Genomic DNA, 15,376 nt, shown 5'->3' on the forward strand with positions numbered 1-15,376 from the left:
AACACAAATTTGCACTTAAGTCTTGGAAACATATGTGATCATCCAAAGATTAATATTTAATGTGATTATAAATAGACTTATTCTAATAAATTTTATGTTCTGTTCCTTGTCATAGATTCATGAAACAATTATTTTAGAATAATAGATGATATTTGTAAAGAAATTACATTTTCTGATGGAAAAATACATAAAATTTAAAAATTTAAACAACCTAATATTTACATTAAAATCTTTGCATAGACATAAGATTACTTCAGGTAATATATTTAACAAATATCCATTATTGAAAACAGTTGCATAAAATTAGTGCTTTCTTTTAAAAACCCAAGGTACATAGTCTCTTTATTAGGTGTTATGCAAGTGGAAGAAATTGTAGCATGACTAAGATGAGAGATTTAATTAATGAAACAGTTATAAAGTGTGTACCTTTGGCACGTTCATTCACCGTTTCTTCTCTACAATACCCTCAGGGTACTGTTAATGGTAGCACAGAAAGCCAACAGATGACTACATATTAATGGATCTTACAGTTCATTCACATAATATGTATTTATGTGGGCAGGTGCATGCATGTGAATATAACTTAGGTCAGAGGGATAGAAAAATGTTTTGGCTGATGCCTAAAATACTTAATTTTATTCTATTTCTGGACTTGTGGTTAGAGAGAACCACAACATAGCAAAGGAGTATATAAATTAGCAATAATGTTGTTAGAAGATTCTGCTGCTATTTTGTTGGTTTTAGAAGGTCCATCTCTACAATTTTATTGTGTGATAATGCAAACCTGATGAATTTTAGGTTTTCCTCCCACAAGTTTATTTTAGGCACATTTATATGTACTTTACGGATTTTTGCAGTCATGAATGGGAATTTTTTCTCTAAATTTCACAAGCTGATTGGCATATACTTAAAAATACTGGAAAGGTTAAAATTAGTTTCACATTGATCCAAAAAGCATCACCAGAGACTTGGCGTTATTAACTTTGGTGGCTAATGCTATGAAGTAGAAATAAGAGACAATTCCTTTCTTGCTTTTAGATTAATCCTATCTTAGATGCTTTAAAACTGCCCTCTCCTTCTTTTGTATTTCCTTAACTCATTTATTCTCTGGGTAGCAGAACACCATTCACTAGATTTTAAGCACTCAAAGCTTAATCATTTTCAGTACTAAAGAAATAAAAGAAACATGGATATGCAAAATCTTCAAACAAAATCTAATCACATTTCATTCAGAATGCTTTCTTTTTATTTATTTCTTTTTTTTACTAAAATTGCTAATGGAAGCAAAAACATTTGAGTAAAAACTTGTTTTTGATTAATATTCTCTTTATGGAAATGAGATACCCACACACAATGGAATTTTATTAAGTTGTAAATAAAAATGAAATTATGAAGTCTGCAGGTAAATCTATGGAACTGGAAAACATTATACTGAGAAAGTTAAAACAGATCCATTAAGACAAATCTCACACGTTCTCATTCATACTCATGAAGACTAGAATTCTTTAGATTTGTGTATTTAGCTGGGCATACCAGTGGATATCAGGAAACTAGAAAAGGGACATTATGGGGAAAAGAGAAAAAGATCTTAAAAGAATGGGGATAGCAGAGCATAGATGATATGAAGGGGAAGAGGGGAATATTGGGGAAGGAACTTTAAATGAGTCCAAGAATGGAAGAGTACGGAAGAGAAATGACAGGAAGAGGAATAATTAATATTAAGGATGTTTGAAAAAAGTCATACGGAGACCTACTATTTTAATTCTATCTATCTATCTATCTATCTATCTATCTACATTTAGAAAAGAGTCTGATTGGGGTTGCTCTACATCGGAGATAAAGCTCTTCACAGAACCTATAAATTGTCAAGCAAAAAGTCCTATGCCAGGCTTGGGGAGATGATTCAGCATCTATGAGCACTTGGGGCTCTTGTAGAGGACCTAGGTTCAGTTTCTAGCACCCACATTGGGTGGATTTCAACAAATCTCCCAACTCTAGGAGACTGACCCATTCTTCTGGCCTCTATGCAGGCACTTGTACACACACACACACACACACACACACCACATAAATAAAATATATTTTAAGAAAGTCAGTGCCAGGTATGGGCTATTTCCTCATTAATTGTTGGTCAGGAGCATCTCAGACACTCCCCTCCCTCCAAAAAACAATGCATGTTACAGAGACTGCTCTTGATTGCCTACAAGAATATGGTGGGATGAGCCTATTGCTGAAGACACTTTAGTCACAGGATATAGAAATATCAAGTTGATACTATAAAACTTTTTTCCTACTAGCTACTTTTCATATTATCAGATGGAGCTCTACAGGCTGCTAGAATAAAGAAGTCATCAACAGTCATGTCCATGTGAACTCTGAGAGCTACAGTAATAACAGATATATTTAGAAATGCCTCTGGTTGCAATAGTGGCACTAATGTTATGGGATTCGCCAACCACCTTCTGATTGAATTTAAGGCCAAGTCTACAGAAAGAAAAATATGGCTGTTACTACAAATCTGGCCAAAATCTCCAGGTTGGGGTTCCCATGAGCCCCTACTATTATTTTGCTAAATGAACATAGCATTAAACTGTTCTCTAAATTTTCATCTCTATACCTATAGATTAGTACAGCTCTCAGATCTCATCAGGGAAGTTTCTTCATGCAGTGGATGTCAGCAAAAGCTGTTAATGATAAAACTTGCAACTTTTCCAGTACACAGAAGTATCTGTGTAGGACTTGGCAATAAATAAAATATCTATAGCATACTCCCAAGGTTTAAGCATCATTAGGGAAGTGAGAACTGAAATATTGTAACAGAAAGGACTTGGGAGGACTGGAGAGAAAAAAGTCTTATGGACATAACTGGGCTATTGCATTTATGAGTCCATAGAAACAGGGATTGCCTGCACAAGACTAACACACGATCAAAGCAGACATCCAACATGAAGGAAGAGTGGCTCATGGGCTCCCACTATCAACTGAAAAAGTATTGACAGCTGATGGTTTCTTAGAAAGGAAAAGTCAGTTTTTATTAAAATCTTTGGCACCTGGTAGGTCAACCATGCTCCAGCGTGTGGCCCTATATGCCTCAGTACGTGGGATATAATAAAAGATGCATACATTTACTAGGAGCTAGGGGGAATATACGAGGACTTATAAGGATGAATATGAGTGAATAAAAATACATTGTATGTGTGTATGAATTTCTCAAGGAATTAATAAAATATTTTAAAATTATTTTTATGAGGACACAATGGTATCAAAGGACAATCAGAATGGTATAGTAGTAAACCGAAATGTCAATATGCCATCTTTATTCTCAGCTATGCCTTCTTTATGTTTGGCATACTCTCAGGTAGATATTTTATAAGGTTATTAAGGTATGTGGTCATAGAATAAAAATTTCAGATTCTATGAGGGAAGGAATCAATGTTATCATGTTTGCTCTTTAGCATAAAATATATACTAAATTATGTTTGTTATTCTCTGATTAATTCAACAAAATTTTTGAATCCTAATACATATGACTGGAACTGTTCTCTATACTGAGTTCTAAAGTGTCCAAGTTTAAGTTTTTATCTTCATTTTTGTTTTTTGTTTTGCTTGACAGGGTTTTTCTGTAGCTTTGGAGCCTTTCCTGGAACTCACTCTGTAGACCAGGCTGACCTCGAACTCACAGAGATTTGCTTGCCTCTGCCTTCTGAGTGCTGGGATTAAAGGCGTGTGCCACCACCACCCAGCTCCAAGTAGCCGGGCGACGGTGGCGCACGCCTTTAATCCCAGCACTCGGGAAGCAGAGGCAGGCGGATCTCTGTGATTTCGAGGCCAGCCTGGTCTACAAGAGCTAGTTCCAGGACAGGAACCAAAAGCTACAGAGAAACCCTGTCTCGAAAAATCAAAAAAAAAATAAATAAATAAAAAAATAAAGATTGGTATTTGAGCTAATATCTTTGGAAAGAAACCTTTATACATAAAAAAATATCAAGAGAAAGAACTTTTTTAAAATAATGAATAAGTTTATTAATCACTCAAACAATTAATTAGTAAGAATGCTAATAATCTGATTTTAAGTATGAAAATATAATGTCAGATTTGAAGCTATCAGGCACTTTTGAATTTTTCTTTTTTTTATTGAGAAAAAAAATTTCTGCCTCCTCCCAGCCTCCCAATCCTCCCCCCCTCCCCCCACTCCTCTCCCTGTCCCCCCACTCCTCTCCCCCTCCTCCCACTCCTCTCCCCCTCCCTCTCAAGTCTGAAGAGCAGTCAGGGTTCCCTGCCCTGTAGAAAGTCCAAAGTCCTCCCCCCTCCATCCTGGTCTAGGAAGGTGAACATCCAAACTGTCTAGGCTCCCACAAAGCCAGAACATGAAGTAGGATCAAAACCCAGTGCCATTGTCTTTGGCTTCTCAGCAGCCCTCATTGTCCACCATATTCAGAGAGTCCGGTTTTATCCCCTGCTTTTTCAGTCACAGTCCAACTGGCCTTGGTGAGCTCCCAATAGATCAGCCCCACTGTCTCCGTGGGTGGGTGCACCCCTCTTGGTCCTGACTTCCTTGCTCATCTTCTCCCTCCTTCTGTTCTTCATTGGGACTTTGGGAGTTCAGTCCAATGTTTCAGTGTGGGTCTCTGTCTCTATCTCCATCCATCGCCAGATGAAGGTTCTATGGTGATATGCAAAATATTCATCAGCTAAATAAGAAGGAGAACCCAAAGAAAAACATATAGCTATCCTCCTGGGTAGGGGAAGTAGACAAGATTGCCAGGCAAAAAATCGGGATCTTAAGGGTGGGGTGGGAGGGGGTAAGGGGAGATGGGGAGGGAAAAGTGAGAAGGGGAGGATGGGGAGAACTTGGGGCAACGGGGTGATTGGGATAAAGGAAGGTTGGATAGGGGAGCAGGGAAGCACATATCTTAATTAAGGGAGCCATCTTAGGGTTGGGAAGAGACTTGGACCTAGAGGGGCTTCCAGGTGCCCAAGGTGAGGTCCCCAGTTAGTTCCTGGGACAGCTGAAGATAGGGAACCTGAAATGATCCTATCCTATAGCCATTCTGAGAAAGAACTTTTTGAATGAAGAGGAAAGTAGCTATGGGAACACTAAGGGAAAATAGATCTGTCATGTTCAAAGAAAGAAATTTGCCATGACTGAAGATTGATGAAGTAGAAGAAGCATGTTGGATTTGTAGGACACAGCCAGTAATTCAGCTGCATTGTCAGTTCAGTTGGAACATTATGCTGGAAGATGTTCTCTATGGGCGTGATGCAGAATATTGCACAGATATTGGTTTGTAGGGAAACAAATTGGAAATAGGAAGAAGAGAGTAGAATATGACTAAGTTCAAAATAGAGATAATGATGTCTTGAGCTAGACTTGTGTCCACAGGAAGAGGGGGAGAGAGAGAGAGAGAGAGAGAGAGAGAGAGAGAGAGAGAGATCTGGCACTAAAGAATGATTTCCAGCAACTAAGAAGATGAGGATTTGATTGGGGAGTAGTTGTGCAGAGGGAGCAAAATTTTTCATATTGACCTAATTCATTGGAGATCCCTATTAGACTTTCAAGTGGAAGTGTTCATTTGTTAGTTGGATAAGTAATTTGCTTCTCAAGGGACACATATAAGCTGAAAATATTAGTTTTTTAGTTATAATGATATGGGTGTTATTTAATGCCACATTACTGAACTTAAACTTGGAGTACAGTTACAGAGGAAGCAAGTATTTGTTAACTTAAGTCCTTATGTTCTCCAACATTTATAGGTCTGTTAGTAGAGAATAAACTGTATTATCAAAGGAAATTGAGATAAATCACAGTATCAAACTGTATTGAAAAAGCATGTGAAATAAGGACAAAGAATTTACTATTGGTTTGGATTTGACGATATGGATGTGGTTATTAACATTGACAAGTACAGCAGCAGAGGCAGAAACAAGATGGACATGGATGTAAAAGTGAAAGATGAAGTAGTTGTGACAATGATGATAGAAAACTTTTCAAGTTGTTTTGCAGTGATAGGATGCAGAGATGTGAGGCAGTAATGTAGACAGAATTGAAAGAGTTTCTGTCTAATATGTGTCTTTATATTAACAAGTATGATGCAGTGGATAGGACTGTTGCTGAAAGAATGTACATTGCTGCCTAAGGACCTTCGCTCCTTCAGCCAATAGTCGCTGAAGTACGAGCCCATTGAGCTACAGGAGCGCCTTCCACTCCTTCAGCCAATAGCTGTTGAAATACCAGCCCACTGGGGCATGGTCTATTTATCTTTAAAAAAGAGCCACAAGCCTTGGCCTGCTCTCTTGGTTCCAGCACTTGGTTCCTGCTCCTGCTCCAGCGACTAGGCTCCTTTCCTGACGGTTGGTGTTTCATGAGTTTTACCCCCCTAAATAAATATCCCTTTAAATCATAACTGGTATGGGATTGATTTGTGCATAAGTACATAACTGGGAAAATTCTTAGGGAGGCAAAAAGAGGTACCATCTTGAGATGACTTGGGAGGACTTGGTCTTGATACCAGCATACACATTTTATTCATCGCAAAATGTTATGGACACTGATGCAGATATTTTGGCAAATTTGGTAAATAATAAACAGTTCTCTCTTTCTCTCTCTTCTACAATTCAATAAGTAGAACAAAATTCTTTTTCTTTGTTTCAGACATTAAAATATAACACTTTCCCCTCTCCATTTTTTCCCTTCAGTCCTTCCCAAACCCAGTCTCTCCAACTCCTTCCACTCCTTCCATGTTCGCCTCGGTCCCAAATTGATACCCTCTCCTCTCCCTCTGTCTCTCTCATGCATACACACTCACACTACATTTCTCTGTAGCTTTGGAGCCTGTCTGTAACTAGCTCTTGTAGACCAGACTGGCCTCCAACTCACAAAGATATGCCTGCCTCTGCTTCCCAAGTGCTGGGATTAAAGGCGTGCGCCACCACCACCCGCCTTTTAACAACTATTTTAAAGGTGATTTTTTTTTTGAGCCTAGTTCTGAGTTTCTGTCAGCCTATGGTTCTTTAGGGAGACAATTGCAACTCTAGCTCATAAAATCTTTTAAGATATATACATATATATATGTATATATATATGTGTATATATGTATATATATGTATATATATATACACACACATACATTTATATGTATAATTTTTGGTAACTATAAAATAATGATTCCTTGAAGTTTTTTCAAACAACCTTGGTATTATTTATCCTTCGCCCTCCTTCTGTATTGCTCTCTCTTCTACATCCTATTTGGAACCTATCGCCCCATTTTTCCATTTTCTACTTTCTATCACCTGCATCCTGCTATTCCCCTATGGCTCCTTTACATTTGTGGTTTCTGTGGTTGCTCCATGTTGTATACTCAGCATCTGAAGACTTGTAACTAGGAACAGCAAACAATAGAGCATGTGTGGTGTTTTATCTTCCTGGGACTAGGTTACCTCCCTAAATATACTCTTAAAGAAGTGAGGTTATCAGTTGAGAAGAAAGATCATGGAGAAGGATTTAGAAACTTGAGGAAAGTATAAAAACTAGGGCAATTGCAGTATAGGCTGAATATTGCTTTGGGACCTCTGAATTTTTTTAAATCATGAATTTTAAAAATATTAACTTCCTTTGAGAAACTTGTGTCTTATCCTATCCATGATGTACAGTGTTTTTCTGGTCCCAGGTATTACTATCATAGAGATGACCTGTATTATTTAAAATTTGGCAAAACATGATTGAAATTTATGAGGAAAAAAAAAAGAGAACAGCTTCTTTGTCTGCGACTTACAATAGGCTCCTAGTCAGCTTGTTCCAGTTAGATTAGATGTACTTCCATATCTTCAAGCAGGTGATTATTTGATTCTTTTTTATAATCTTAGGGTTTTTTAATTTATTTTTATTGAAAATTTCCACCTCCTTCCTTACTCCCTCTTTCCTCCCCTCCCTCCATTCATCCTCCCCCTCCCTCTCCAGTCCAAGGAGCAGTCAGGGTTCCCTACCCTATAGGAAGTCCAAGATCCTCCCTGTTTCCCCCAGGTCCAGGAAGGTGAGCATCCAAACAGACTAGGCTCCCACAAAGCCCGTCCATGCAGTAGAAACAAAACCCAGCGCCATTGTCCTTGGCTTCTCCATCAACCTCCACCGTCAGCCACATTCAGAGGGTCCGGTTTGATCACATGCTCCATCCGTTCCAGTCCAACTGGACTTGGTGATCTCCTATTAGATCAATCCCGCCTTCTCAGTGGGTGGACGCACCCCTCGCGGTCCTGACTTCCTTGCTCATGTTCTCCCTCCTTCTGCACTCCATATGGATCTTGGGAGCTCAGTCCAGTGCTCCAATGTGGGTCTCTGTCTCTATCTCCATCCATCACCAGATGAAGGTTCTATGGTGATATGCAAAATATTCATCAGTGTGGCTGTAGGATAAGGCTAGTTCAGGCACCCTCTTCTCTGCTGCCCAAGGAACAAGCTGGGGACATCTCCTTGGACACCTAGGAACCCCTCCAGAGTCAAGTCTCTTGCCAACTCTAAAATGGCACCCTTAATTAAGATATCTACTTCCCTGCTCCCTCATCTACCCCTCCTCCATCCCAACCATCCCATTCCCTCAAGCTCTCCCCATCCTCCCCTTCTCTTTTCTCTCTCCCCATCTCTCCTTATCAATACCCCACCCCCACCCCTGTGCTCCCAACCCCTGTCCGGCAATCTTGTCCACTTCCAATATCCAGGAGGATATCTATATGTTATTCTTTGGGTTCACCTTATTTAGCTTCTCTGATCACAAATTATAGGCTCAATGTCCTTTATTTATGTCTAGAATCCACTTATGAGTAAGTACATACCATATTCATCTTTTTGGGTTTCGGTTACCTCACTCAGGATAGTGTTTTTTTTTTTATTTCCAACCATTTGCATGCAAAATTCAAGATGTCATTGTTTTTACCGCTGAGATTATTTGATTCTTCATAATACAATCATGAATTTCAATTTCTCTTAATTTCTTTCACTTTTATGTTACACAGATGGTATTTATACTCTTTGATTATTCATTTAAATATTTGTTCTTGTGGCCCCCGTACTCTTATACCCTGATGGATCCCTCCACATGGCTTTCTCTTTGCTATTTAAAACTGATGAGGTATGCCATAGGCTGCTTCCACCCCTTACTCTCACTGCATCAACACGGATGTAAAACAATCAATTTCTAATGCTGAATGTGGTGTTTCAAATTTTTCTGAAATATGACATAAAAGAAACATTCTTCATGTAGAAAGTCAAACCGACACTTTTCATGCTTCTGGAGTATGTGAAGAGGTTCAGCTTTGGGTTGAACTACTGTTAGACTTTAAATCAAAGTGACTCCATTTCTTATATCTGCTATTTTCCTGGAATTATTACTGACATTATCATTCTTACAATTTTTTTATTAGAAATAGATGGTACTGACTGATAGTTATTAATTCTGGAAAAAATGTCTTTACTAACTAGCTGGTGATCTTTCTTGACTTTCATGCCTATATAATAGTGGAGTGTCATAATCTTATCAATGATGCCTTTACTACCAACCCAAAGGCTTGAGTTTAAAAATACATCATTTTACTATTTCAGTTTCTCTCTGGCCTTCATTATTCTATATATGTTTACTTTCAAGTTTTGTCTAAAGTACTTTGTTGTTTCTGCTTACTTGGAATAAGGCTAGGTGTAGAGTAATGAATTTAAATTATGTCAATGGCTGGAGTGATGACTCAGTGGTTAAGAGCACTGGTTGCTTTTCCAGAGGACCTGAGTTCAATTCGCAGTAATCGCATACCTCCAGTTCCAGGGAATCTGACACCCTTTCTGTCCTGCATGGATTATACACACAGGGACATACATACAGTCAAAATCACTAATACACATAAATACTGAAAAAATAGGCCCCAAATAAACAAGTTAAACTGTATAAGAGTACAATAATTCTGTATCATTAGGAAGCATAACAGTTTGTTATGGGATCCTTCCCCCCCAAAAAACACATCTACATTACTGAAACTAAAGAATCTTCATTCATGACCTCAAGTCCAGACTTCTACCACAGAGGAAAAGGCATGAACCAAAGAGGTGAAGTCCACCATGGAAAAAAAAAAGTGACCCCTTTAAGACATGAGATATGCATGATTCTATTCATTGTGAAGTCAGAGCATGAGCAAGAAAGACTATAGATATCATCTTGTCTTTCTGACCAAGTTTCACCAGAGTCTTTTCAGAAGCTATGCCTTTTCTTTTGTGTTTCATCATTGTATTTTATTTTGTCCTGAGGAAGTTTTTGAAAATAAAGCAAAAAAAAAGGGCCCAGAAACAGAAAGAAATTCTTAAACAATGCAAGAACAATAAAGGGTCAGTCTCATTCTTCTTTGTCAGTGGGCCTTTTCAGATGAAATTTAATCTCTTTATTATCTTTAATATTACTATTATTCAAAGATTCTTAACCCCTCAAGGATGTTTGTGCATAAGACCTGAAAACTAGGGATGGACCATCATATATGTTTCACATCATTTATCCATTTTAATGTCAAAGTATATGTGTACTTTATAGACTATCTGAAGCTTCCCATTGTCAAATTAATTGTACCAAAGTGGCCATGTACACTTATCCTTTATTTTTGGAATGGCTGTCTAAATAGTCACAACACAATATATGTGTATGCATAATTTCTGAGCCTAAAAGAATAGGTACTGCATAGACTTAGATTCATTTTATATGCCTCCTAACTTTACTAAAATGTGAGTATCTTGCTTCAAAAACCATACTCTTACAGTTCGGTTCTTGCACATACATTCGGTGTACTTTGGTCTTTATCAATTGATTTGCATAGATTTAAATTTTCTTAAAAATCCATTATAGTAATTCAGGAGGGGGGGAACTTGGTCCTGCCACAACTTAATATGCTATACTTTGTTGACTTCCCATGGGAGCCTATACCCTTTGGAAAAAGCAGATGGGGGAGGCCCTGGAGGGACAGGGGGGTGGGAGGAGGGGTGGGGGAGACCTGTGGATGAAATGTAAAATGAAATCAGAAAATCAAAAATCCCTCCAAAAAAATCTATTACAGTATACTTGTAGCTGTTTGATGCTGTAGTTCTGTATTTAACCTAAAATTTCTCCCCTAAAAGTATTGTCAGCTGTGTTTTATAAGTTTTTCACATTATGACAGTTGAAAGATGGGCTTAAATTTAATCTTTGGTTAAAAGCATTAGTTAATGCGTAGATTGTGACTGAAGTGTAACTCCTATTTACACATTTTCAGAATACTATTCTTTATTACTAGATGGGTAACAAGCAGAGGATAGTTAACAGATACCTAGATTAATATATGCTTAAAAAGTTTCTAGTATTGTTACCTACTTTTGTTCACTTCTCATTCTGTAGGAAATGGCTTAGAACTATCATGATATTTACATATTAACATGGAGATGCAATGTAAGCAATTATACACTGTAATATACATTTCCTTAAAAATCATGACTAACTATTTTTTTCTCTTGCAAAAAATGTCTATGTAGAATCCCTGGAGTCTAATCTACCAGGAACCCTTTTCTGGAAGTTCTTTTTCTCCATCATCACAATTATCAAGAACAAACTCCAAGTAAGCTTTCAATCCTATAAAAGGGCAGTGAAAAGTACAAATACTGGAAAAGAAAGACGAATATCTCATTTGGAAATATTTGCTTTCAACAGTTTAATCTTGTATACCTTTTTTGTAGGAGGCAAAGTTGCAGAGACAAACAGGCATAGAGATAACACTGTTTCTAACTGTGAATATCTATGTTTTTGTCAGAATAAAAGATAGATCTTTAGCATATTGCCCGAGGAAAACCCCAGTAGTGATCAAAATTAAACTGTAGAGCTTTTAATGTTGTGCTTCCCATTTGTCTAAGCATCCCAATTTTATAGGCATTCTGAGAAAGAACATAGGGACTATTCCCTATCGAGTCTCTAGTTTTTGTAATATGATTAAAAGAAAAATGGTTTAGTAATTTCTTTTTTTTGTTGTTGTTGTTGTTTTTTGTTTTTCGAGACAGGGTTTCTCTGTGGTTTTGGAGCCTGTCCTGGAACTAGCTCTTGTAGACCAGGCTGGTCTCGAACTCACAGAGATCCACCTGCCTCTGCCTCCCGAGTGCTGGGATTAAAGGTGTGCGCCACCACCGCCCAGGTCAAGGTTTAGTACTTTCTATCTTAAGAATACACCATCATTTCTCTATGCCTTTTGTTTCAATCTAATGACTTCTGCATGACCTCATTCATTTCATGTAGAGTACAGTCATAGTAATCTATTGCATTATAATAATTTAACATTATATGCATACTTTATATTTTGAAATATTCTAATTTTTTGTTTTTAAAATAGCTATTTTACTCAAGAACGCAAAGAAGGCATACTTTACAACTATCCAGCTCCTAACTGGAATGGCTCTCCAGGATCAACTAAGCCTGCAGTAAACTATGGGAACAACTTTTTGCCAACCACACCTATGAGGCCAAACTTTGTATGTAGAAAACATTTTAATTTTTATTTATGGTCACCCTTATCATAATTCCAATGCAGATGATGCAGTGATCATTGGCATTCATTATGATAAAATGATATAACAAAATCACTTCAGATATAGGTTTAGAAAATTGACTTTATGCGAATCACTATACCTACTACTTCAGTTTGTATAATGGGATCAGGAAACGGGAGTCAAAGATATAGAATGTATAATATATATAGTACATATTAATGTATACATTATATTAATTTGTATAATTATATATAAAATATTTAAATTTATAAAAATATTTAAATTAGAATAGAGATTTGAAACCAACAAGAACTGATTAAATGCTAGGAGACTTACTCATGGATGTACTAACATTCATCTTATACAGTAACAGAATGAACTTTGGAATGATAATATCACAAAACTACTTGTTTTTCTTATATATGTATTACCTAGCAATGTTTGATACTTATTGTAGTGAAGAGCTTTTGGATTGCACATTATCTGAGCCAGTTTAGAAGAATTATAGCACATGTATTTAGTGGCTATTTAAAATCAGCTAACATTAATTGATTAAAATAAATATTGTATTGTTTATATAGTTATGAACTTATAAAAGCAACTAAACAGTTTTTAATTTTATAATACATTGACATATCTAAGCAAGCTTAGGTATTTTATGAAATGTCATGCAATTACTTTGATATTTTAACTTCCTTGCAGGATTTTTCCACATCTGGGCCCCAAAGAGCAACCTATATTCCAAAAGAAAAGTCATACTCAGCTTATGTCGAACCAGAAATCCCATACAAAATTGGTCGTGCACACATGAAATCCAACTATTAATTTCCCCATGGAAAAAATAAATGTGTTTGTGTAACTCTATGTATGTATGACTTCATGATTATTTTGATAGCATTCTTGTTATTTGCCAAAACCACTACAAATATGATTGCTATTCTCTAAACACTTTTCCCTATAATTCTGCTAATACTTCTCTTTACACCTTTAATTTTTTTTGCTCCCTCTTCCTGATAACCGTAATGCAAAACTTTCATTTCTTATATCCAATTTAATGAATTCATCAGATGGCAGACATTCGTTATCTCAAAAGTTGCCACCGTATCTGGGTGTTTATTTATGGAATTTTTTAGTATGTTTAGTGAAATGTACTATAGTGACGTGTAAAGGCACCTGCTGCCAATGCTGATGACCTGAGTTCAAACTCTGAGATTCACGGACTAGAGAAGAAAGTGAAGATGAAGTGGGGAGGGAGGAAGAGTTAACCTAAATTAAAGGTGTATAAAAATGTCACATGAAAAGTACTACCTTATTAGGAGAGTGAGAGAAAGGGAATCTTGCAAGGCTGGATAATGCTGCTCTTAAAAGTGAGGGGTTTTACGGGACAAGGCAAGTTCAGGCACCTCTAGCTAGTGTCATCCCCGTGGACTGATGACTATCTTGAATATCACCATAGAACCTTCGTCCGGCGACGGATGGAGACAGAGAAGAGAACCACATTGGAGCACTGGACTGAACTTCCCAGGTCCAGTTGAAGAGCATAAGGAGAGAGAATATGAGCAACGAATTCAGGACTGCGAGGGCTTGATCCACCCACTGAGACAGTGTGCCTGAGTTAATTAGGAGCTCACCAACTTCAGCTGGACTGGGAATGAACGAACACGGGATCAAACTGGACCCTCTGAGTGTGGCTGACAATTGGGGCAAACTGAGGGGCCAATGATAATGGCATTGGGATTTGTCTCTACTACATGTACTGGCTTTTTGGGATCCTATTCTCTTTGGATGCATACCTTCCTAAGCCTGGATTGGGGGGGGGGTACTGGAATTCCCATGGGGCAGGGTGCCTTGCTCTTTCTTAGGACTGGAGGGGATGATATAAGTCTTTAAAGAAGAAATGAAAGATTCCCTTAAAGAAGTGGAGGAAAAGACATATGAAAAATTGGAAGAAATCATCAAATCCCTTAAAGAAATAAAAAAAAAAGCCAAGGGGTGGGGGGACAAATAAACAGGTGAAAAAAATGGTTTAAGACGTGAAAACTGAAATAGAAGCAATAAAGAAATAAACTAAGGGAATCCTGGAAATAGAAAATCTGGGTAAATAACCAGAAACTACAGATGCAAGCATAACCAACAGAATACAAGAGATGGAAGAATCTCAGGTTTCAAAGATATAATAGACGATATAGATTCATTGGTCAAAGAAAATGTTAAATCCTACAAACTACTTAACACAAAATATCCAGGAAATCTGGGACACCATGAAAAGACCAAACCTAAGAATAACAGGCATAGAAGAAGAAGACATCTGGCTTAGTGGCACAGAAACTATATTCAACAAAATCATAAAAAAAACTTTCCCAACCTAAATAAGGACATGTCCTGAAAGTACAAGAAGCTTACAGAACACCAAATAGACTGGAGCAAAAAATGTCCCCTCACCACATAATAATTAAAACACTAAATATACAGAAAAAAAGAAAGAATATTAAGATCAGCAAAGGAAAAAGGCCAAGTAATATATAAAGCCAGACCTATGAGAATTGCACCAGACTTCTCAATGAAAACTCTGAAATCCAAAAGGTCCTAGATAGATGTTCTGCAGACACTGAGACCATGGATGCCAGCCTAGACAACTATACCCAGCAAAGTTTTCAATTATCATAGATGAAGAAACAAGGTATTTCATGACAAAATCAGATCTAAACAATACCTATCCACAAATCCAGCCCTACAGAAAGTACTAGAAATAAAACTCCAATCCAAGGAGGCTAGTTACACCCATGAATAAACAGGCATTCTAACAAATAAAGCCGTACTAGCAAATCCCAAAGAAGAAAAACACAC

At 37.3% G+C, this 15,376-nt stretch overlaps 1 protein-coding gene across 2 annotated transcripts in view; it reads left to right on the forward strand.

The window, feature by feature from the left end:
* LOC121443459 overlaps positions 1–13,354 on the forward strand; it is a 68,428-nt gene extending 55,074 nt beyond the window's left edge. For both annotated transcript variants that reach the window (XM_041645211.1, XM_041645212.1), the window contains 3 exons: positions 11,528–11,610; positions 12,373–12,511; positions 13,232–13,354. In XM_041645211.1, coding sequence (XP_041501145.1) covers positions 11,528–11,610; positions 12,373–12,511; positions 13,232–13,354 — 345 coding nt within the window. The remainder of the gene's footprint in view (positions 1–11,527; positions 11,611–12,372; positions 12,512–13,231) is intronic.
* The last annotated feature ends 2,022 nt before the right edge of the window (positions 13,355–15,376 follow it).

This window comes from Microtus oregoni, unplaced genomic scaffold (genome assembly GCF_018167655.1).
Source record: "Microtus oregoni isolate MIOR12 unplaced genomic scaffold, Mior012 000107F_ref0000227, whole genome shotgun sequence".
NCBI lineage: Eukaryota > Metazoa > Chordata > Mammalia > Rodentia > Cricetidae > Microtus > Microtus oregoni.